Source organism: Armigeres subalbatus, chromosome 3, assembly GCF_024139115.2.
Source record: "Armigeres subalbatus isolate Guangzhou_Male chromosome 3, GZ_Asu_2, whole genome shotgun sequence".
Lineage (NCBI taxonomy): Eukaryota > Metazoa > Arthropoda > Insecta > Diptera > Culicidae > Armigeres > Armigeres subalbatus.
Window position 1 is genome coordinate 111,995,080 of NC_085141.1, and position 23,770 is coordinate 112,018,849.

General features: G+C 43.3%; 2 protein-coding genes across 3 annotated transcripts; one reads left to right on the forward strand and one right to left on the reverse strand.

The window, feature by feature from the left end:
* On the reverse strand, positions 1 to 23,515 carry LOC134227730 (zinc finger protein 883-like). 2 transcript variants are annotated; one of them, XM_062709389.1, is made up of 4 exons: positions 23,262 to 23,515; positions 21,818 to 23,185; positions 419 to 626; positions 1 to 352 (listed from the first exon to the last, which is right to left on the reverse strand). In XM_062709389.1, exons 1-4 carry the CDS (start codon positions 23,439 to 23,441, stop codon positions 216 to 218), a joined length of 1,893 nt encoding a protein of 630 aa, XP_062565373.1. In that variant the 5' UTR covers positions 23,442 to 23,515; the 3' UTR covers positions 1 to 215. The 2 variants fall into 2 exon arrangements, with proteins under 2 accessions (XP_062565373.1, XP_062565374.1); XM_062709390.1 differs by lacking the exons at positions 21,818 to 23,185; positions 23,262 to 23,515 and adding exons at positions 937 to 2,187; positions 2,248 to 2,538.
* On the forward strand, positions 10,696 to 15,253 carry LOC134227988 (uncharacterized). The gene is made up of 2 exons (XM_062709721.1): positions 10,696 to 10,816; positions 10,866 to 15,253. The coding sequence occupies exons 1-2, from the start codon at positions 10,696 to 10,698 to the stop codon at positions 15,251 to 15,253; spliced, it is 4,509 nt and encodes a 1,502-aa protein (XP_062565705.1).
* Positions 23,516 to 23,770: the final 255 nt, after the last annotated feature.

Sequence of the window (23,770 nt, forward strand, 5' to 3'; positions counted from 1 at the left end):
AAACGTAAACAAGCGAGCATAAATTCCATATAAAAATCCAAGATGGCTGAGTTGGGGATATTGACAAGTCAGAACAACCCCAATAAATGCATCCTGGTTTATATAGTTGACAAATCTCAGTCAGGAATTCAAAGGGATTGATCGGATAAAAGACGTACAAAGACTTTAATGTTTGCAGCATGAAATGCATAATACTGTTTGTCGAATAAATTACCTTAATTTAGAGTTTTAATTTTGCTCGCTGTCGACTTTGCTCCGCCATTTGATTGTGGTCCTGATAGTACGGCCTGAGTTAATTCCTCTACTTTAGTGAGCACTTGTTGATCTCCCGCATGTTGTTTTCTTGTGTGAGCTGAAAGTGGAACAATACGTTTATGATAAGCAGGAAATATTAATTTTAACACCACAATGAACTTACAAGTTAACGTTTTGTGACAAGTGAAGCCAGCATTGCAGATTATGCAGACAAACGGCCTCTCGCCGGTATGTTGCCGCGTGTGCGCCCGGAGAGCCTTAGCCAGGTGGAAACCTCTTCCGCAATATGAACACTGATGTGGTTTCTCTTCAGCATGTGAACGCATATGAACGTTCCGGTCGCCTACACGGGCGAACGATTTGTTACACACCTGGAAATATAGAAATTAAATATAACTTATGTATTAGGAACACTTGAATATTGTCATACACAAGTCGAGAGAAGGGAAGAGAAGACATCCTCAAACATATGTATCTCGCCTGTTTGCATACATTCAACGCTCAAATGGTTCTAACTTGCACAATATTTAGTAATGTTTTATAATCCATTTCATAATCCTTAAACGTTTACGTAGTACTTTTATCTCATACAAACATGTCATGCCAAATCATCAAAATATGTATGTCAAATGAGTTGGAAAGCATCTATGATGTTTTACTCAAGATGGTTATTACGCTTACCTCACAACTGTGGGATTTCATTTTCAAATGGACTCCGTTGATGTGCAGTTTCAAGTGTTCGATCTTCTTGAACGTATTGCCGCATTTATTGCAGACAAACTTGCGATCTTCATTGTGAACCTTCATATGTGATGCTAACGACGAGGGTACCTTAAACGCTCTCGTGCACAAGTCACAAGCGTACGGCAGATCTTTCGGCCTTTTTAGTCTCTTAGGTTTTTCCTGTTTAACGCACACCTGTTCAACATTTTCTTCATTTTCATCCTGTGTGCTTATGGTTATATCCGTCTGATTGTGAGCAACTAAACGATGTCGCCGAAGATCGCGGATTCTCAGGTAAGACTCGGTACAAAACTCACAACGGTGCGGCCTTTCTGCGTTGTGTAACTCAAGATGTTTAGTGAGTGTAGCTGCCTGCCTAAAATTTTTGCCACAATGTTCACACTGATAGGCCTTCTCATTGCTATGAACTGTGAGATGTGTTTTAAGGCTACCTTTTAAACGGAATTCTTTTTGGCAAATATGACAAACATATTTTTGGCTCTTTTCATGTAGTTTCAGATGCTTTTTGAGGGAACTTTCATGAAAAAAAGCTTGTCCGCACATACTGCATAGATGAGTGCGTACTTTATTCTTTTTAACATGGGTCATTTCATGAGTCTTCCTGTGAGTATGTTGGATGAAAGATTTTTCGCAGAAACGACATGGGTATTTTTTTACAAGATCATGAGTCTGAATGTGATATTCATACTTGGGAGTGCTGGTGAACTCCGCATCACATATGTTGCAAGTATGATTAACAACTTCATGAACGTATTTCTTATGCTTTCGCAAATAACGTCCACTTTTAAATGCCTTGTCGCACTGATCACATGAATATGTACATGAATCGCTATGTAGAAGCATGTGATCTCTCCTATAAGCAATATTTGCAAATATTTTCTTACAAATAGGACATTTTAATTTGTCTTCTATGGAATCATCTTCACTGTCCGAAGAAGACTCCTGTTTTATTGATTTCACCGTGCACTCGGGTTCCCATGAAGGGTCCAGGTTCGAGTGATTAGAATCACTGGAATGATCTTCGAATTCTATTTTGCTGACTTTAAAGTCAACTTTCGTATCGTTCACAAAATGCTGAACAAGATAATCATGAACCTTTACACACTGTTTTCTGAACGCATCGATGGCCACCAAACGGTCCAGGCAGATATTGCAAATATTTGCCGGCAAGCCATCATCTTTTGAAATCTGAAATAAAAAATGTTTTTGGAGAAATTTCCACCTGAATTCAATTTAGAAGATACAAACTTGTTTACAGAGAATTGACAGTATTTCGAGAACATCGTTGGCTTCCGCAGGTTCGAAAATAGAAATCATTCGCTGATTGGGGTCACTAGTCAGACAAGTCCGGCAGGTAAATGAACTCGACAGCTTATCAGCACATATTGATTTGAAATCTATTTCGGTCTTCATTTTGTAATAAAGTATTCAGATCTCGTAAATAACAGTTCAAAATTTGTATTAAACACAAAACTTAAGATAGTGTTAAATATTAAATAAAGCTACTAAAATTCGTTTTTGTTTATCAACTTTGACACGGAAAATTAAATGTATGTTTTTTTGCGGGAGATTGCGCAGAAGGGGTCTACCCTCAGAAGAAATAAAATTAGATGCATAAAAGCATAATTCTCGCGTTACATATGATTACGGCTTATAAACCAAAACCATGATTTATTTTTTAGCATAAACGATGATTGATTTTTTATGCTATAGGTAAAACTCTATTGTTGATATCTCTTAAGACACATTTTTATTGCTATTTTAAAAATTTCTTATTTTGGAGTTCGGACGAAAGTGTCATATGAAAAAGAAAACGAAAATTTAAATTTCTTCGAAATTTTTGTGGGAGAAATTCGAAAAGAGATTTTTCTGGGATGTTATTTGTAGAATTGTGTTTCCTCTTCCCATAGAGAGTATGTAGAACTAATGTGGGAAATATTCTCGATTCTCTTAAAGTTTCTGATTATAAAGTTGCGCAAAGAGGATCTTCTTACACTAATTCTGAATGATGCTCTTGTTATTATGTTGACAACTTTCATTTTTGTTCAACCCTTTGGCCATACACAAAGTACGTCACGCTGTATGGAGGGAGGGGGGTTCCGAGCAGCGTGACGATTCATACAAAAATTGTAAAGGTTTAATACAAAAAGCGTGACGAAGGGGGGAGGGGGGCTTGAAAATCGCCGATTTTTGCTTGACGTACTTTATGGATCTTCCCCAAGTGACTTCACTTCACGGGAGTGTTCAAGTCACCCACAGAGTGTAAACACGTCAGTTTCTTGTTTCTACTTTATAAGGGGGTGTATTAAAATGTTTGCAAGCTGTTTCTAGAGCATATCTAATACATTTCAATTCTAGCGTTTTAATTCGCTATTATAATAATCATTAGATAGGCGGTTTGACAGTTTAATAGGTAGATTTGGCTTCACTCTTTGCGCAACTCTATATACAGTGTTTACCCGATGTTGTCTAACCCCGAATTTATCACGTTTTTGACCCGATTTTATCACGTTTTCGACCTAATTTTGTCACCCCAAAAAAATGGGTCATTCTTTTTATTTTCGTAAATAATACCACAAACAACATTGATTTTCATAAAAAAAACTTTCACCGCCTGGAGTTTATTACGAACGATTTCTGAGTACCTGGGAAATATAATGTAAACTAGCCACCCTATAACCAGAGACCGGCGGAGTGAAAAACTGTCGAAATGGCAACGTATGAAAATGCATGAAATCGTGAAAATAATACTGGCATCACTTGAACTTTTTGCTTGCTTCTTATGGATGCAAAAAGTAAACAAGTCGAAATGGAACCGCTTTTGACGGTTCGATTGGAAACAAGATGGCGTCTTCGCCGATCTCTTATTGTAGTATTTCTAATGAAAACAATTTCGACAAGAAATAACGGGTACCGTTCACGCATTTGGCCTTTCCAAGGCATAAAATGATTCATATTTGTGGAATGAATTAAAAACCTAAGCTAAGCTAAAGCTAAAGCTAAAGCTAAAGCTAAAGCTAAAGCTAAAGCTAAAGCTAAAGCTAAAGCTAAGCTAAAGTTAAGCTAAAGCTAAGCTAAAGCTAAGCTAAAGCTAAGCTAAAGCTAAGCTAAAGCTAAGCTAAAGCTAAGCTAAAGCTAAGCTAAAGCTAAGCTAAAGCTAAGCTAAAGCTAAGCGTTTTGACGGTTCGATTGGAAACAAGATGGCGTCTTCGCCGATCTCTTATTGTAGTATTTCTAATGTAAACAATTTCGACAAGAAATAACGGGTACCGTTCACGCATTTGGCCTTTCCAAGGCATAAAATGATTCATATTTGTGGAATGAATTAAAAACCTAAGCTAAGCTAAAGCTAAGCTAAAGCTAAAGCTAAAGCTAAAGCTAAAGCTAAAGCTAAGCTAAAGCTAAGCTAAAGTTAAGCTAAAGCTAAGCTAAAGCTAAGCTAAAGCTAAGCTAAAGCTAAGCTAAAGCTAAGCTAAAGCTAAGCTAAAGCTAAGCTAAAGCTAAGCTAAAGCTAAGCTAAAGCTAAGTGTTGTGATAAATGGGCCAATGATTTACACAACAAACAGATTAAAATCTTTATTTAAAACTAATTACAACAATTTAAAAAACGCGGCGTGGTTACTGTTGAGTGGTGGTGAATGCACTCAATGAATGACTGTTGCTGTCGGCTGACAGATTGCTTCCTCTGGTTCGCTCGCTCGGTAGACGTCAGTCGCTCTGACAGATTGTGTCAGACGATGAGCCCACCGTTAAATAGATGGTGCGTTTCAGGGTCGTAGGGTGGTCCTCCCAACACCTCCCCCTCTTAAAAGAGATGATACGGCTCATACCTCACGGGTTGTCTTCTGGTTCTCGAAGACTGGCGAAGCTGGCTCGGTTCCTGCTGAATAGTAGCTCTTGGTGGCTTGACTGGTGCTCGGCGATGAACCTCCCTTGACTGTAGTTCATTGAGGATATTGCTACTTGCTGAAGCTGACTGCAACGGTTCGGATGGTTCTGGTACTACTGGTATAGTAGCTGTAGATTGACTGAGACCGCATGAATCCAAAAGTATACTGAGCGGGATTTGAGTACACTTGTTCTGCGCTGTTGATGCTAGTTGTTCTGATTCATACCGTTTCTTCAGTTGATTGCAGTGTGACCTAATAAGGTTCCGCTTTTCCGGTAGCCACACGTTGTAGATGACTCGACCAATCCGTTACAGTACTTGACCGGGTTCCCATGACCAGGTATTGTTTCCATGTACTTTCGTCTAAACCAGCTCTTCCTCATCGTAGTTTCTTGCTTTCGTGCCATGCTTACGGTTCAACTGACTTTCTTGCTTTGATTCGGCTTGCTTGTAGAACGAAGTTGGTGGTTTCAGTAGATCTAGTGATGTCCTTAGTTTTCTTCTCAGTAACAGTTCTGCTGGTGACTTCCCTTCAGGTGCACTACGACAAGGAGTTGAGCGGTAGCACAGAAGAAAAGTGTCAATAGCATCGCGGAGTGTTTCTCCCCCCTATGTGATTTTACGAAGTCCTCGCTTGAATGTGTCGACAAATCTCTCGGCGAGTCCGTTTGACTGTGGATGATACGGCGGCGTTTTCAAATGTAGGATGCCACTGTTACTGCAAAAGACTTCAAAATCTTCACTGGTGAACTGTGTACCGTTGTCTGTAACCAATGTTTCCGGCATTCCATTTCTGGAAAAGATCTCACGGAACATGGCCACTGTAGTGGACGTTGTAATACGTTTGGTAGAGATAACTTCTGGCCACTTACCTGCCGTAATCTGAAAAAGTGACGTATGCGCCATTTTACAACATACATGTTTTCCATTTTTCTGTTAAAGAGTACGATGAATACTACTCGTTAACACCATTTTTGAAAAATGGCGTATACGTCACTTTGTCAGATTACGGCAGTTACTGAATGCGTCGACAACAATCAAATAGTAATTACCGTCGACTGGTCCAGCATAGTCTGCATGAATCCGCTGCCAAGGTTTTTCTGGTGTAGGCCAAGATTCCATATTGGTTTTACTGTTGGTCTTGGCTGCTCTCGAACATTCTACGCACGTACGAACACGATAATTGATCTGCTCGTCGATTCCAGGCCAATAGACGTAGTTACGTGCTATGGACCGCTTTCTTTCTACTCCAGGATGTCCTTTGTGTAGTACTCGTAGAACTCGATCTAGAAATTTTGATGGAATAACCAGTCGTTCCCCATAGGTGAGGCAATCGGAGACAATGGCTAAACTGCCCCGACGCTGGTAAAACTGTTGAAGCTGTGGATCGCTGATTTTGGACTGATTTGACGGCCATTCTGTTTGAACGAACTGCTTAACCTGCTTCAATACTGCATCCGACTGTGTTCCTGCTTGAATCATCTTGAACGTGACTGGCAGAGCTTCCACTGATTGCTTGACGATGTCTTCCATGGTGTCTTCCAGTTCAATCGATGCGATGACATATTCTTCATTCGGACGGACGTGAGTGTTGATCAGGCGAGAAAGGATATCAACATAACCAAAACTTTCCGTACTCACGTATTTGATGTTGAAGTCGTACAGTAGCAGCGTTAATGCCCATCGCTGAAGTCTGTTGGCTGTATATACTGGAATGCCTTTCTTGGAACCAAAAATAGCTAGTAAAGGCTTGTGATCCGTTTCCAGTCTAAACTGTCGTCCAAAAATCATACGGTGGAACCGGGTTACAGCGAAAATCAGCGCGAGTCCCTCCTTCTCGATTTGGCTGTAGATGGACTCGGCTGGTGTTAGACTTCTCGACGCATAGGATGTCGGTTTCACTGATCCATCTGGTAGCTTGTGGGCAATGCGTGCACCGTTTCCGTAATTTGACGCATCCGCCGACACTATGATTTCCAAGTTTGGATTGTAGTGCGAAAGTGTTAACGGTGACTGCAGGATTTCACGGAATCGATTGAATGATCGCTGACATGCTTCTGACCATACCCACTTTGCTCCTGATTTCAACAGCTGATCCATCGGGAACCGTAACTTACGCATTTCCGGGACGTATTTTGCGTAATAGTTTACAGCTCCTAGGTATGAACGGAGTGACGAAACATCTTGAGGCGGTGGCATGGTGGCGATAGCTGCTGTCTTATTCGGATCGGGTCTGATTCCATCACCATCCAGAATTTGCCTTAAGTATTCCACTTGTTCCATGTTGAAATGGCACTTCTCGATTCGCACTGTAAATCCGTACTGTTCTAACCGTTGAAGCACTTGTTTCAGATTGTAGTCGTATTCTTCTTTGGTGCGACCACCCACTAACACGTCATCCAAATAACCAGAGACCTTTTCGATACCACTCAACACTGCGTCCATGATCTGCTGGAATGCACCCGGAGCTGATTTGATACCAGGTGTGAGGCGAGTATAGCGGAAAAGTTCCTTGTGGGTGTTGACTGTTAGCAGATGCTGATCTCGGGGATCCACTTCCACTTGTAGATACGCGTCCGACAGGTTGATGTGACTGAAAAACTTGCATCCGGCCATCTTGGTGAAAATGTCTTCTGGCAAAGGAAGCGGACACTGATTCGACTCCAAAACATCGTTGAGACCCGTCTAAAAATCAGCACAAATGCGAACCTTACCGTTCGGTTTCCGCACTACGACGATCGGAGCTGCCCAATCTGAATGATTGATTGGTTTGAGGATTCCCAAATTCTGCAATCGATGAAGTTCATCTTCTACCGCACCTTGTACACTGTATGAAACTGGACGTTTTGGTCGGTAAACTGGTTTTGGTTCTCCTTTCAGCGTCAATCGCACTTTTGTTTTTGTGCAAAGTCCCATTTCGTTTGAAAACACTTTTGGGAACTGAACTTGCAGAGACTTTTCGGTACATGTTTGTTCACCACTGACCTTATTACAAAACGAACTGATAGGCACGTCCCATAATCCGAAAAGCTCAATCCAGTCAGAGCCAAGAATGTTTAACTCCAGATTGGGTGAAGCAACACGACACAAACATCTCTTCGTTTTGTCACTGATGTTTACATTGCACAAAAATTCCCGGGCGAGATCAAGTGATTCCCCTGAAGCAGATTTGGCGTTGCATGACGGTGGAAATGAGGTTGTCCGATTTTTCGCCACAATTTGTCGGAGATGATTGTTATGTCCGACGCTGAATCAAACTGCAACCGAACCGGAACATCGTTGATATAGATTTCCACGTACTTCCTCCGCTGACTGATGTTCTTCACTGACACAATATTCACATCCTTGCTGTGCTTAGAACTGTACTTTTTCTTCTTGGTTTTACTGCCGCTGGTATTTCCAGATGAAAAACAGGCACAATATCCTTCTTTATGTCCTTTTTTCTTGCATTCGCGACACTGATGTTCACGGAATGAGCAATCGGCAGAAAAATGCATTCCCCCACATGTCCAACATGGGGTTTTCGGTTGATTGTTGTTGGGCACACCAACTGGAGGGATCGTCTTCCGAAAAAATAAACCACCTCAAATTCTAGGGTTGGTTAAAATTTCCTTTAATTTTACAATAGTTAGCGTTTATAATGTGGGTGTAATATATTCGCTTACGTTTAGTGCCTCCAACTATTGTTACTACCGCAACTTCGATTAGCCAAGCCTCGTTCCAGACTAGGTCGTTATTTCTACATTATAATTGGTTGAATTATTTAGGATAAGTTTTCACTAGTTCATTTACACGTTAGGAATTTGATCTCTTACCATTTAGGCTTTTAGAAATAATACGATAATAAATTGCCACAAACTATCGGCTAATGTATGGTATATGATGATCTTGATATTTAAGCACTATAAATGTAATAGTAAATAGTAAATAGTAAATTCAACAGTTTAACTTTTCAGCCTTTACAAATTATTTACTTTTAAATCATTTGTCTACACATGAGTTCACGTTTCATGAATCAGCATTTTTCCTTCTGCCTCTTCTGTCATCTCTGATACAGACGTCGTGTGTCATATCTATCGATCTGCATGTCAAATGTAACGATATCGATAAGAGCATTGGATTGCGATGGTAGGTGCGTACGTCCGAGGACGTCACACTCCCCCCTGGTATGCGAAACAGATCTTCAAGTTCGCTTACACAACATCGCGCCGAACATCCAACACCGCTAACTTAACAGTCGGTCGCTCGTAAACTCCATGAACAGTTTGAACGGTTGCCTTGCGAGTTTGCCCTCCACTAGTTACCACTCCGATTACCCGTCCCTTGGGCCAACAGTTTCTGGGATGCTCATGATCCACGATGACTACGATGTCACCCTCCTCAAGAGGTTTCGCCTTCTTGTGCCACTTCGTACGTCGTGTTATGTCGGGTAGGTAGTCCCGAATCCAGCGCTTCCAGAAGAGATTCGCCAGCCATTGGGATGTCGGATGTCCTCGTCGCAATGCCGCAGTGTCCGCGTCCACGAACGTCAACGGTTTTGAACCATCCGAGGAGCCCAAAAGAAAGTGGTTGGGCGTTAGGGCTGGTGCTGCTTCGTCATCGATTGGCACGTGAGTAAGAGGGCGCGTGTTAAGTATACCTTCTACTTCCGTTAGGGCATTCCTCAGTTCCTCGTCAGTTGGGCGCCGTGCGTGCAAGACTTCGGCCAGGTTCCGTTTGACCGACTGTACGAGTCGCTCCCAACTTCCTCCCATGTGGGGCGACGCAGGTGGGTTGAACTGCCACGATGTAGACGACGTAATGAACTCCCGCATCAGCTGATTCCGATCAACTTTTGGTAGAGCTCCTGTAGCGTTCGGTTGGCACCTACAAAGTTTGTGCCCTATCGCTATAGAAACTAACTGGCGTACCTCTTCGCGCGATGAAGTTCCTCAACGCCATTATGCAGGAACTTGTCGTTAAGGAATGAGCTACCTCGATGAGGACGGCTCTTATTGTCAAACATGTCAGTAGAACTCCCCACCCTTTCTCGACCCTTCGACCCACAATTACTTCTATTGGACCAAAATAATCGACCCCACATGTGCGAACGGCCTCGTGTGTGCGGATAGTCTGGCCACTGGAAGATCGGCCATCTCCGGCGGTTGAGGGACAGCGTCGCGATTTTTGCACCACTGGCAGTTTCTACGGATCGTGGCAAGTGTTTGTCTCAAGCGAAAAATGCTATACTTTTGGCGAACCTCGTTAACTGCGATGTCGGTGGAGGTACTTTTCGTGATAGTGTGCCAAGAGTAGCGATGTTACTGGATACTTAGGTGGTAGGATAACAGGATTCTTCGCGTCGCTGTGGAGATACGCACACACGCCGATTCTACCCTTCATCCGCAATACTCCTGAGTCGTACCGTAGTATCGTATTCGTATAGTAGTCGTATCGTAGTCGCACACCGCGGCAGGCTATGTCGGAACCAGGTATGGATGCTAACAGCAGAGCCAAATGTACCTCAGGTAAGCGGCAAACATCTCCTTCCAATTCAAAGTCAGGCAATAAAGAACCCCCTAAAGACCCGTCTAGACAACCCCTAAGTAATGACCCAAAAGGCGCTATTTTCGCGAGCTCGACCCCCAATTCGTTAAACCCCCCAACGCGGCGTGTGAGACCACACCGGTGGCTCGAGGTAGTTGTAAGTTGTGCGATAAACCGGACGACGACCAAATGGTGCAGTGCGATACATGTGATGTGTGGCACCATTTCGTGTGCGTGGGAGTTTCAGAGGATATTCAGGGCTGCAGTTGGATCTGCTTGGAATGCGCTACTGCGAAAGCAACCAAGGCAACGAAATCCAGAAGGAAAACCTCCACACAGAAATTGGCGGTGACGTTACGGAAGAGGACAACTCGAGCAACAGCTACAAAGGGTACGAAGAAAGTAATTCCTACATGATGTTTGTGTACGGCGGCGAATGGCGAGGATGCAGTTGCAGATACTAGACGAAGCGGAGATGATGCACAGGTAGCGACGAAAGCAAGGGTGAGCAAGGCTGGTTCATCAATATCAGCAGCATCACGGAAATCAGTCAAGGCGCGTTTGGATGTGGAACTTCAACAGATCGAGGCTGAAGAGACACTGATGCAAGAAGAGATGCGGCGCAAGCGGGAACTAGCTGAAAAGAAGTTCGCTGTTCTAAAGGAGATGGCCGATTTGGAAGGCAGTGGTGAATCAGTCATTGATCAGCATAATGGTCATCACAAGGTGGAACAGTGGTTGAACCATCGCAGCGAAACCAAAGTGAAAGATAAGCGTTCGTCATACAAGGAAACCAGCATAGAAGACTCAAGCGAAGAAGAAATGTCTGGTACCGGGACAAAGGGTGAAGAAGAACTTTCATCCTTCGGTGGAACCAATTGTGATGGCAGTGAAGAAGAAGCACAACCCTATGACGAACGAGCAGGGCGAAGACACCAAAGAGCGAAGAGTGAAACAGCCAAGAAAGTTGAAATATGTGGTAGTAGTCGACCAGTTACAGGCCGGCAACACTCCCTGAGAAGCAGCAAAAGACTCTCGAAGGATGAGATTGCAGCACGACAGGTTGTACCTCGTGAGCTGCCCAAGTTCAGCGGTAATCCGGAGGAATGGCCAATGTTCTTGTCCACGTATGAAGATACAACGGCTATGTGTGGGTACACGGAAGCGGAGAACATGATCCGTTTGAGGAACTGTTTGAAGGGAGATGCATTTAACGCTGTTCGTAGTTTCTTGATGCGGCCTGAAACGGTAGGCAGAGCAATCAGTGCACTGAAACTACGCTTCGGTAGACCGGAAACGATAATTGAATACCTGAAGGAGAAGATTATATCGATGCCGACTATCAAGCCAGATGCGATGGACAAGCTGGTCGATTATGCTCTGGAGGTCCAGAATCTCTGTGCCACTGTAAAAGCTTGCGGTGGAAAGGAGTATATGTGTGATGCCACGCTCCTAAAAGAATTTGTCCAGAAACTGCCCCCTCAAATAAAGCTGGATTGGGCGCGGTACAAGAGAAACTTGCCAGAGGTAAAGTTGTCCACGTTCAGCCAGTGGATATACAGCTTGGCGGAAGATGTTACCGTTGTTTTCGAGCCTCAGTGCCGCGGAGGCAGGAATCAGGAGATAAAAGGAAACCGAAAGGAGAAGTATGTGAACACTCACGCAGAAGTTCATTCCAAGGATAGGACTCATACTGTATACCCAACCCAAGAAAGATCGACGGTGACCGGAGTGAGCGGAGGAAACAAAGCATGTCCCGCGTGCAAAGAAGATTGCAAATATCTTGGAAAATGCAAGCGATTTCTTGAGCTGTCGTACGAAGCAAGGTGGGCAACAGTACGTGGATTCAACTTCTGCCGCAAATGTCTTCGGCAGCATAAAGGTGGCTGCAATTCTGGAGAGTGTGGGAAGAACGGATGCACCTTCAAGCATCACGTCTTGCTTCACAAGGACTTACTAGCACAAACGCCACCAAGCGGTGCCAATAGGAGCGGCCCTTCGAGGCAGAACGAGGAACGCAACGTCAATACACATCAAACCGGCACGGGCTCGCTTCGCTACTTGCCAGTGACATTGTTTGGAAACGGAATACAGCTAAAATGTCACGCTTTCCTGGACGATGGATCCGAACTTACGCTCATCGACCAGCAACTAGCTGAGGAGCTGAGGTTGTCCGGAACCATTCATCCGCTCTGCCTGAAATGGACGGGTGGTACTCATCGCTACGAATCCGATTCACAGAGTGTCGAGCTTGTGGTCGCCGGAAGAGGAGGAAAGCGGCTGTTACTGCAAGATGTGAGAACGGTGGAAGAGCTGCAATTACCCTTCCAGTCTTTGGATATGACTCAACTCACTAAACAGCATCGATACCTGCAGGGACTTCCTGTGGAATCATACACGAACGTTCGTCCACGGATACTTATTGGATTGAGGCACGCTAATGTTATGCTGGTGCGGAAAAGTCGTGAGGGCAAGATTGGCGACCCAATTGCTGTAAAAACCAATCTCGGATGGTCGGTGTACGGTGGCTGGGCCACGAAAAATTCCTCGAGTACTAGTCACACCTATCACATTTGTACGTGTAGCGAAGAAAGCATGACGCACTTAAACCAGACGGTCAAAGACTACTTTGCTATCGACAGTCTGGTAGTCAAGCCCAACCAGCTCGAACGACTATCTAAGGATGACGAGCGAGCAATGTTTTTGTTGGAATCTCGGACACACTTCAATGGAGAGCGGTACGAAACTGGCCTTTTATGGCGCTCTGATAGAATTCGGCTACCGGATAACAAGGCAGTCGCAATCCGTCGGTGGAAATGCCTGGAGAAACGCATGGCGAAGGATACGGAACTGGCGAACGTTTTGAACGAGAAAATCGTGGAATACATTTCGAAAAACTACATTCGCGAACTAACACCAGAAGAACTGTCGGAGAAGCGTGAACGAGTGTGGTATCTACCGATTTTCCCGGTTTACAACCCGAATAAACCTGGAAAGGTACGTATCGTTTGGGATGCCGCCGCCACAGCTTACGGAACATCACTGAATTCGGCACTCCTTACTGGTCCCGATCAGTTGACGTCGTTAGTTGGCATTCTGTATCAGTTTCGTGAGCATCGAGTAGGCGTGTGTGCTGACATTCGGGAGATGTTCCACCAGGTACGGATAGTTCCGGAAGATCAGCACTGTCAGCGGTTTCTGTGGCGCAGTATCGTGGAACATGGTGAGCCTAGGACTTATGTCATGCAGGTAATGACCTTTGGGGCGAGCTGTTCTCCTGCTATAGCCCAGTTCGTGAAGAACAGCAACGCAGACAGATACGTAGACGAATATCCGGAAGCAGTAGCGGTGATCAAGAAACGACACTATGTGGACGACATGGTTTTGAGCGCCGAAACGGAGGAAGAAATCGTCAAGCTATCTCAATCGGTACGTTATATCCACATGCAGGGTGGATTTGAAATCCGCAACTGGGTCTCCAACTCATCGCTGGTGCTGTCGAAAATGAATGCAGAGCAGTCAACAGAGAAGGATTTGAATATAACTTCCGAGTTAGCTAGCCAGAAAATCCTCGGTATGTGGTGGGATACGCAGGATGATGTGTTCAAGTACAAGATCGGATGGACGAGATTTGATTCAGCGCTTCTCGATGGAAGTCGTTGTCCCACCAAACGGGAGATCCTTAGGACACTGATGACCATCTACGATCCTGTAGGGCTGATAGATCACTATTTGGTTCTACTGAAAATCCTGCTTCAGGAGGTGTGGCGTACTGGGATTGATTGGGATGAACCTATCCCTGAAAATCTGTTCGAGAGGTGGCGTACGTGGATTCGTCTTCTCCCGGAATTGGAGAAACTTCGGATCCCAAGGTGTTACCGGCAAGTTGTATTGTCGATAGAAGAGGCTGCAGTAGATATGCACGTCTTCGTTGATGCCAGCGAAAGTGCTATGTCAGCCGTTGTGTTTCTGCGATTTACGAAAGGTGACCAGCTGGAATGTTCTCTGGTTGCGGCTAAGACTCGAGTATCACCGATGAAATACACCTCAATCCCACGGTTAGAGCTGCAAGCCGCAGTTCTGGGGTGTCGATTGGCTGCCAATGTAACACGAAGCCTGACGATGAACATTTGTAAGCGTACATTTTGGACAGACTCTCGAAATGTGCTCTGTTGGCTGCGTGCCGACCACAAGCGATACAGTGCTTTCGTCGGATCAAGAATCAGCGAAATATTGGAATCTACGGACATCCACGATTGGAGATGGGTTCCGACTCGATCTAATGTCGCTGATGATGGGACCAGATGGCGAGATCGACCTGACCTATCGTCGGAGAGCAGGTGGTTCAAGGGTCCAGAGTTCCTGATGCAAGCAACAGAGAAGTGGCCCAGCCTTCCAGTAAAGATCTCTACCGAGGAAGAGATGAGACCCAGCGTATTGTTCCACATCAGTGTTTCCGAATCGGTAATCGATGTCAGCAGGTTTTCGAGTTGGCGACGACTGTTGATAGTGACCGGATACGTGCTTCGTTTCTGCACGAACATTCAACGGAGCTGTAGGAAAGTTCCCTTAATTGCTGGACCACTCATGCGGGAAGAGCTTCGCAGTGCGGAAGCACACCATTATCGGCAAGCGCAACGTGACATATACCATGACGAGGTTGCAGTGTTGGTGGCTAAAGAAGAAAGGGGAAAACAAATTCCAAAGGCGAGTCCGCTCTACAAGCTGAGCCCATTTGTGAATTCCAAGGCAGTGGAGGCACTAAACGAAATTTTAATTTGTTGGGCACACCAACTGGAGGGATCGTCTTCCGAAAAAATAAACCACCTCAAATTCTAGGGTTGGTTAAAATTTCCTTTAATTTTACAATAGTTAGCGTTTATAATGTGGGTGTAATATATTCGCTTACGTTTAGTGCCTCCAACTATTGTTACTACCGCAACTTCGATTAGCCAAGCCTCGTTCCAGACTAGGTCGTTATTTCTACATTATAATTGGTTGAATTATTTAGGATAAGTTTTCACTAGTTCATTTACACGTTAGGAATTTGATCTCTTACCATTTAGGCTTTTAGAAATAATACGATAATAAATTGCCACAAACTATCGGCTAATGTATGGTATATAATGATCTTGATATTTAAGCACTATAAATGTAATAGTAAATAGTAAATAGTAAATTCAACAGTTTAACTTTTCAGCCTTTACAAATTATTTACTTTTAAATCATTTGTCTACACATGAGTTCACGTTTCATGAATCAGCATTTTCCTTCTGCCTCTTCTGTCATCTCTGATACAGACGTCGTGTGTCATATCTATCGATCTGCATGTCAAATGTAACGATATCGATTAGAGCATTGGATTGCGATGGTAGGTGCGTACGTCCGAGGACGTCACAATTGTAGTTCACTTTCCCCCCGGCACCTTGTTTGTGTTTAGGCTTGGAAGGTCGATCCTGATGAACTGCATTAACAGCACTGAATGATTGCTGTTTTTCTACAAGACTGTTGTCTTGTTTCAGGCTCAGTAAACTTTTACAATCTTCCACCACTTTTTCCAGAGAAATGTCTTCTGTCTCATTCAATTTGGCAATCAACCTCATACGAATGTCCGAATCTCGCGACGATTTCAGACCACACACAAAAATGAGACATTTAAATTGCTCTTCGGACAATTCTCGCAACTTGAAGTCCACACACGCTTTGTTCATTTTGCACGAATACGACACAAAATCATCCGAATCTTCTTTTGTCGTTTGCAGACACAAATAACGACGGTGAAACACAGAAACTGGAGATCCAAAAATCGTTTTCAATTTCGCGACTGTTTCACTGAATGTTAACTCTTTTGATAGTCTAGGCAAAATAAAACTTGTGAACCGTTCATGCGCTGCTGGATTCAATTTCCTCATCAGCAATCGGACTTTCGCATCGTCGAGTTTTTCGGCATCTTTGTCGAACAAATCCGCATACCGTGCGTACCAAGAGTCAAAGGTACAGCCCTGCTCCGGATCATAAACGAACTCAGTGATGTTGCTAGAGAGCGAATCCAAAACAATTTCGTCCCTCGACAACTTCTGAATGGCCAGCTGGGTTGCTGAAACCTGCTGAGTGAGTTGCGTCATCAACTGCTGCTGCTGTTGGAGGATTTGCATCAGCATCTGGTAGGAATTCTGCGATGCGCCTCCTGATGCCTGTTGTACAGTTGGATCCGGCATTATGCTGCTAACCTTAACTTTTCACTGCACACACGCGGTATTTTTGTCGACCGAAAAACTGACTTTTTCCGACGGAATTTCGCGAAACCGACACTGAATATACTCGTCGCCACTTTGTTGTGATAAATGGGCCGATGATTTAAACAACAAACAGATTAAAATCTTTATTTAAAACTAATTACAACAATTTAAAAAACGCGGCGTGGTTACTGTTGAGTGGTGGTGAATGCACTCAATGAATGACTGTTGCTGTCGGCTGACAGATCGCTTCCTCTGGTTTGCTCGCTCGGTAGACGTCAGTCGCACTGACAGATTGATTAGATGGTGCGTTTCGGGGTCGTAGGGTGGTCCTCCCAACACTAAGCTAAAGCTAAGCTAAAGCTAAGCTAAAGCTAAGCTAAAGCTAAGCTAAAGCTAAGCTAAAGCTAAGCTAAAGCTAAGCTAAAGCTAAGCTAAAGCTAAGCTAAAGCTAAGCTAAAGCTAAGCTAAAGCTAAGTTAAAGCTAAGCTAAAGCTAAGCTAAAGCTAAGCTAAAGCTAAGCTAAAGCTAAGCTAAAGCTAAGCTAAAGCTAAGCTAAGCTAAAGCTAAAGCTGAGCTAAATCTAAGTTAAGGCTAAGCTAAAGCTTGGACAATGTCCCAGCCGAATTCATTTGAACCGAGTGCAATAAATTGGGTTGTTTAGCTCAGAAAAATATCGAGTTTTTTGCAGTTTAACATAAAGAGCATGCTTTTCTGATCTCCGACATATTTTTATTTTGTTTGTAAACCTTTTATTAACATTTTTATACAGCAAACAATAAGCCATTTCAATCGATAGAATAACACTAACATTCATAGAATGACAGTTGGCCCATGCAGCATAAGAACAAATTTTTAGTCCCATATAAATTTAAAATGCAAATTAAAAATAGTTCCGGGGCTCCAAAAATTCTGAAAAATTGGGGTTAGGCTCAGTTTTTAATGCAGATTCAGAATATGTAAAAACATATATACCCCTAAACAACCCAATTGTCCGCCACTTTTCTACTAATCCATTATAAGACTAACTAAACGAAAAAAAACATTTTGACATTTTGCGTACCATACACGTTCTAAGCAATTCGATCTTATTCGAGTATTATACTGCCGTGAATCGCTTATTTGTCCCATATGAATAGGAAACCCAGCAAAGATGGGACAGATATACGATTCAAGGCAGTATACAAGTCTAACAAAAGATCTAAATATATTTTATTTGTTACCCATTATTCCTAAGAGCGGAGCAGAATGGATACGTTTGCGTGCGTTTTGACAGTTTTTCCATTCTGCTCAGCTCTTTATTCTCTATATTATTGCCCAAAAGTAGGCAATTTAAATTGATGTAACAAAGTCTCCAGCCTCAGAAATGACAACGCTGACATAATTTGAGAAGGCTGTTTAATTTGTAATGTTGTTAGTTTCATGAAACATATTCTTGTTCAGACAAAAACAAATATTTCTGATTGTTGTTCACAATCTGGATACCTATTACGACCTCCAACTGTTCAGTAAACAATATATTTTGTATCTGATTCTGTTATTTATTTATTTTTTGTCTTTATAAGCGAGACTTTCAGCCCTGGGCCGGAGATTCTGTTATAAATTTCTAACAAAATATGTTATTTTTATAAGATTATGTCGATTGTACAAAACACAAAGACACGTGGCTCCGTACAGTGTTATACACGCCTGAGCCTACCAAATAAACGAACTTGAAAAAAAAATGTTATTTTTATGATAAAATTGTAACAAAATTTGTTAGTTTTTTGTTTCAAGTAGTGTAATTTTTGATAGAAATTTAAATATTTTAACAACATCCTACACAACGTTTTAAACAAATCTTGTTATAAAAAATTAGTATAACATTGATATGATTATGATATGACCTTCTAGTCGGGATAAGATACACTGAAAGAAATAATAACGTAGTTTCTATCTGATTTTCATATAACTGATTTCTAAATTTACTCATTTTAATCAAGCATGGTGGACTCCAGAGCTTCGCAACCTTCCAAACAGATTGCGAAAAGCTAGGAAACGTTTTCTCAAATCACGGAGGTCAACAAGCAACTGCTTCACAATATGTTTTTCACGATTACATACAGCGCAACGAATCTAATGCTAAACGGGACCCATCACCGTGCTGGTCATTTCATTTGTGAAGAAGCTTAGACGTAATAACGGTATTCCACAGAATGTCTACTTCGAGGATAATAATGCAGATAATGCGGAAGGTGCTGCCAACCTATTTGCTGAATTCTTCAAGAATGTGTTCTCAAATGCCCCCCCTGCTCATTCCCCTAATGAACATCGGGATTGGAAGAGTAGCTTATAACATTACAAACAATGTCCATTTGCCGCAATTGAATGATTGATATGATTTATTTTTGAGTGTTGAGCTAAAGCTAAGCTACAGCCAAGATAAAGCTAAACCGGCTTCATAGTGCTGGAAAAGATGCGCCAACGCGTGATTGGGTGGCAGCCAATCAACGCAAGGATGTGCAAGCTGAGGATTAAAGGCCGTTTCTTCAACTATAGCATCATCAACGTGCACTGCCCACACGAAGGGAGACCCGACGACGAGAAAGAAGCGTTCTACGCACAGCTGGAGCAGACATACGATGGATGCCCACTGCGGGACGTTAAAATCGTCATCGGTGACATGAACGCACAGGTAGGAAGGGAGGAAATGTATAGACCGGTCATCGGACCGGATAGTCTGCATACCGTATCGAACGACAACGGCCAACGATGCATAAACTTTGCAGCCTCCCGCGGAATGGAAGTCCGAAGCACTTTCTTCCCCCGTAAGAACATCCACAAGACCACATGGAAATCACCTAATCAAGTAACGGAAAACCAAATCGACCACGTTCTAATCGACGGTAAATTCTTCTCCGACATCACGAACGTACGCACTTACCGCATTGCGAATATTGAATCCGACCACTACCTCGTTGCAGTATGTCTGCACTCAAAACTCTCGACGGTGTACAACACGCGTCGAAGTCGTCCGCCGCGGCTTAACATTGGGCGGCCACAAGACGGTAGACTAGCCCAAGACTACGCGCAGCAGCTGGAAGTGGCATTCCCAACGGAAGAGCAGCTAGGCGCAGCATCTCTTGAAGATGGCTGGAGATATTTTCGTTCCGCCATTTTTAGCACCGCAGCCGCTGCACTAGGCACAGTGCCCCCGGATCAGAGAAACGACTAGTATGACGGCAAATATGAGCAGTTAGTTGAGGAAAAGAATGCAGCATGGGCGAGATTGCTGCAACACCGCACGAGGGCGAACGAGGCACGATACAAACGGGCGCGGAACAGACAAAACTCGATTTTCCGGAGGAAAAAGCGCCAGCAGGAAGATCGAGACCGTGAAGAGACGGAGGAACTGTACCGCGCTAATAACGCACGAAAGTTCTATGAGAAGTTGTCGTGTGTCCCATCTACAAAAAGGGCGATAAGCTGGATTGTAGCAACTACCGCGCAATCACATTGCTGAACGCCGCCTACAAGGTACTCTCCCAAATTTTATGCCGTCGACTAACACCAATTGCAAGAGAGTTCGTGGGGCAGTACCAGGCGGGTTTTATGGGTGAACGCTCTACCACAGACCAGGTGTTCGCCATACGTCAGGTATTGCAGAAATGCCGCGAATACAACGTGCCCACACATCATCTATTTATCGACTTCAAAGCCGCATATGATACAATCGATCGGGACCAGCTATGGCAGCTAATGCACGAAAACGGATTTCCGGATAAACTGATACGGTTGATCAAGGCAACGATGGATCGGGTGATGTGCGTAGTTCGAGTTTCAGGGCATTCTCGAGTCCCTTCGAAACCCGTATAGGGTTACGGCAAGGTGATGGTCTTTCGTGTCTGCTATTCAACATCGCTTTGGAGGAGTAATACGAAGGGCTGGGATTGACACGAGTGGTACGATTTTCACGAAGTCCGTCCAGTTATTTGGTTTCGCCGACGACATTGATATCATGGCACGTAACTTTGAGAGGATGGAGGAAGCCTACATCAGACTGAAAAGCGAAGCTAAACGGATTGGACTAGTCATCAACACGTTGAAGACGAAGTACATGATAGGAAGAGGCTCAAGAGAGGTCAATGTGAGCCACCCACCACGAGTTTCTATCGGTGGTGACGAAATCGAGGTGGTTGAAGAATTCGTGTACTTGGGCTCACTGGTGACCGCCGATAACGATACCAGCAGAGAAATTCGGAGACGCATAGTGGCTGGAAATCGTACGTACTTTGACTTCGTCAGACGCGCCTATCGAATAGAGTTCGCCGCCGTACCAAACTGACTATCTACAAAACGCTTATAAGACCGGTAGTTCTCTACGGACACGAGACCTGGACGATGCTCGTGGAGGACCAACGCGCACTGGGAGTTTTCGAAAGGAAAGTGTTGCGTACCATCTATGGTGGGTTGCAGATGGCGGACGGTACGTGGAGGAGGCGAATGAACCACGAGTTGCATCAGCTGTTGGGAGAACCATCCATCGTTCACACCGCGAAAATCGGAAGACTGCGGTGGGCCGGGCACGTAGCCAGAATGTCGGACAGTAATCCGGTGAAAATGGTTCTCGACAACGATCCGACGGGAACAAGAAGGCGAGGTGCACAACGGGCAAGGTGGATCGATCAGGTGGAGGACGACTTGCGGACCCTCCGCAGACTGCGTGGTTGGCGAAGTGCAGCCATGAACCGAGCTGAATGGAGAAGTCTTTTATGTGCAGCACAGGCCACTCCGGCCTTAGTCTGATGATAAATAAATAAAATGATAAAATCGGGATATTACTGTAATAGGAAAAAAATATGTGCAGCCTCTTTTATTTCCGACCCGTACCGTTATTACTAACCCGCATTATTTTCATTTTAATGGGTTGATTATTTTTGTTCATCATGAGAAATCTACATACATTCTCCATTTACTAAAAATCAAGTTAATCGATTGGGATACCATTGAGTAATCGGAGACGAGCCAGCCTCGGGCTGGAAGTCTCCTTAATACAAAAAAAAACATTGAGTAATATTTGTTGGGACGAGTATTATAAAGGTGTTATCCAAATAGCTCTTCTTCCTAGGTAAGCTACTCTGAATAGAAACTTTTTAAACATTTATATAATGTAAAACATCTTACTCACCTCACAGTTATAAGCTTGCTTCAGATGCACTCCGTTGATGTGGTTCTTCAAATGTTCTAGCTTTTTGAATGTGTTGCCGCATTCAGTGCACACAAATTTCCTATCTTCGTTATGAGTTTTCACATGCGCTGCCAACGTCGAGGGAAGTTTGAATGTTCTGTTGCAAAAATCACAACCGTAAGGGAAATCTTGTCCGTGCCTTTTGGAAGGTTTCTGTTCTTCGTGTTTCACCGTGTTGCTGTCTTCCGGTTCGTCTAACAATCGTTCCACTTGAACGCTTACGTCCGTTTTACCGTGCGTTAACAGGCGATGTCGTCTCAGGTATCTTATTCTCAGAAAGGATTCATGACAAAATTCGCATTGATACGATTTTTCTGCATTGTGGAGCGCTAAATGTTTCATCAATGATCCAGCCTGAGTGAACTTCATACCACACTGTTCGCACTGATAAGCCCGAATGTTATTGTGAGCTGCCATATGCGTTTTCAGGCTTCCTTTCTGTATGAACTCCTTCTTACAGATATCACACACGAATTTTTTTGCTGGTTTTTTCTCTTCGTGACCGATTTGGAGGTGTCGTTTAAGCCCAGTTTCATTCTTGAAACTTTTGCCACAAACATTACACAAGCATGTCGTCGGTTTTTCCGGCTTCTTCAAGTGATGGGTTTGCTCGTGACATTTTCTATGGTAATGCTGAATGAAGGATTTCTCACAGAAACGGCATTTATACTTTTTCTCTGGTTCATGCGTCTTCAAATGGTATTCGTACTTGGATGTTTTGGTGAACTTCATTCCACATTCTACGCAAACATGATCACCAATGGTGTGAACCCTTTTCCTATGCTTACGCAAATAGATTTTACATTTGAAAGCCATTTCACACTGATCACAGGCAAAGGATCTCTTTTCGCTATGTAAATACATGTGGTTGTTTCGATTGGCAACTGTTGTAAATGTTTTCTCACAAATAGGGCACGTCGTCTTATCGCCATCGTCATGTTTCGGGTCAAACAATTCATCTTCCTCCGTACTTTCATCCGCTTGAGGTGCGCTTGGATGGTCCTCGTCTGAATCAGGTTCACTTTTACAATCGTTTGGTACCTCAGTGATCACATCGTTTTTAAGGTCGGAAACTTGGACCAATTCAATTTCTTGACACGGATTATCTGCATCCTCCAGTTTTGTTTCATTCAAGACGATATTGATATCGGGTTTATTCTCATGATCTTCAGCATGGGAAACCTTCAGGAAATTCTGCTCTAAATAGTTTTGAGCCTCAATACATTGCTTCTGAAAAGCGTTGATAGCCACTAAGCGGTCTATGCAAATGCTACACAGGTTGGTCGGAAAACCATCATTTTTCGCAATCTGAAAGAATTATAAGACATTAACATTTTTGAAAAAGATTAGTCGAATTCGACTTGAGCAATGAGCACCTACTAACCTTTCCGTTCAAAAACTGCAATAGTACAATAAAATCTATGCGAGAATCTTTATGAATTTCTTCTTGATCGAATATTGCAGTCAACCGTTGTTCAGAGTTAGTGGCAAGACATGTGCGACAGGTGGAAGATAACGACAAATTGTCTGAACAAATTAATTCAAAATTAATTTCTGTCTTCATTTAGAAGTTTTGGTTTAATAGAGTAGAATATCTAGTTCAATAACTTCCGATGTTACACTGAAGGATAATGACGAAAACAATAACACCCTGCATATGCCGCAAAAGGGCGTATACAAACGGAGAAGTGCGCTGCATTAGGAGGTAGATTTAAATTAATTTTGCGTATTAGCAATGTTCCTAGAAATTTACAACCTCGGTGCAATTGGGACTAATTGCCTACTTTTCGGATATCATCTACACTAAGGAATACAACTCGTATGATTCAAATTAAAGAAATAAAACAATTTACCAGGTCGTTAAGTTCATGGTTCCCACAGAGTAAGAGGCTG

Bases quoted from the DNA above. Each gene is read 5' to 3' on its own strand.
- LOC134227988 (XM_062709721.1), top strand. From the start codon at position 10,696: ATGCGCTACTGCGAAAGCAACCAAGGCAACGAAATCCAGAAGGAAAAC. The intron at 10,817-10,865 runs GTAATTCCTACA...GCGAGGATGCAG, and splicing joins CTACAAAGGGTACGAAGAAA to TTGCAGATACTAGACGAAGC.
- LOC134227730 (XM_062709389.1), bottom strand. From the start codon at position 23,441: ATGAAGACAGAAATTAATTTTGAATTAATTTGTTCAGACAATTTGTCG. The intron at 627-21,817 runs GTGAGTAAGATG...CTATATTTCCAG, and splicing joins AGCAAGCTTATAACTGTGAG to GTGTGTAACAAATCGTTCGC. The intron at 353-418 runs GTAAGTTCATTG...TTCCACTTTCAG, and splicing joins TTGTCACAAAACGTTAACTT to CTCACACAAGAAAACAACAT.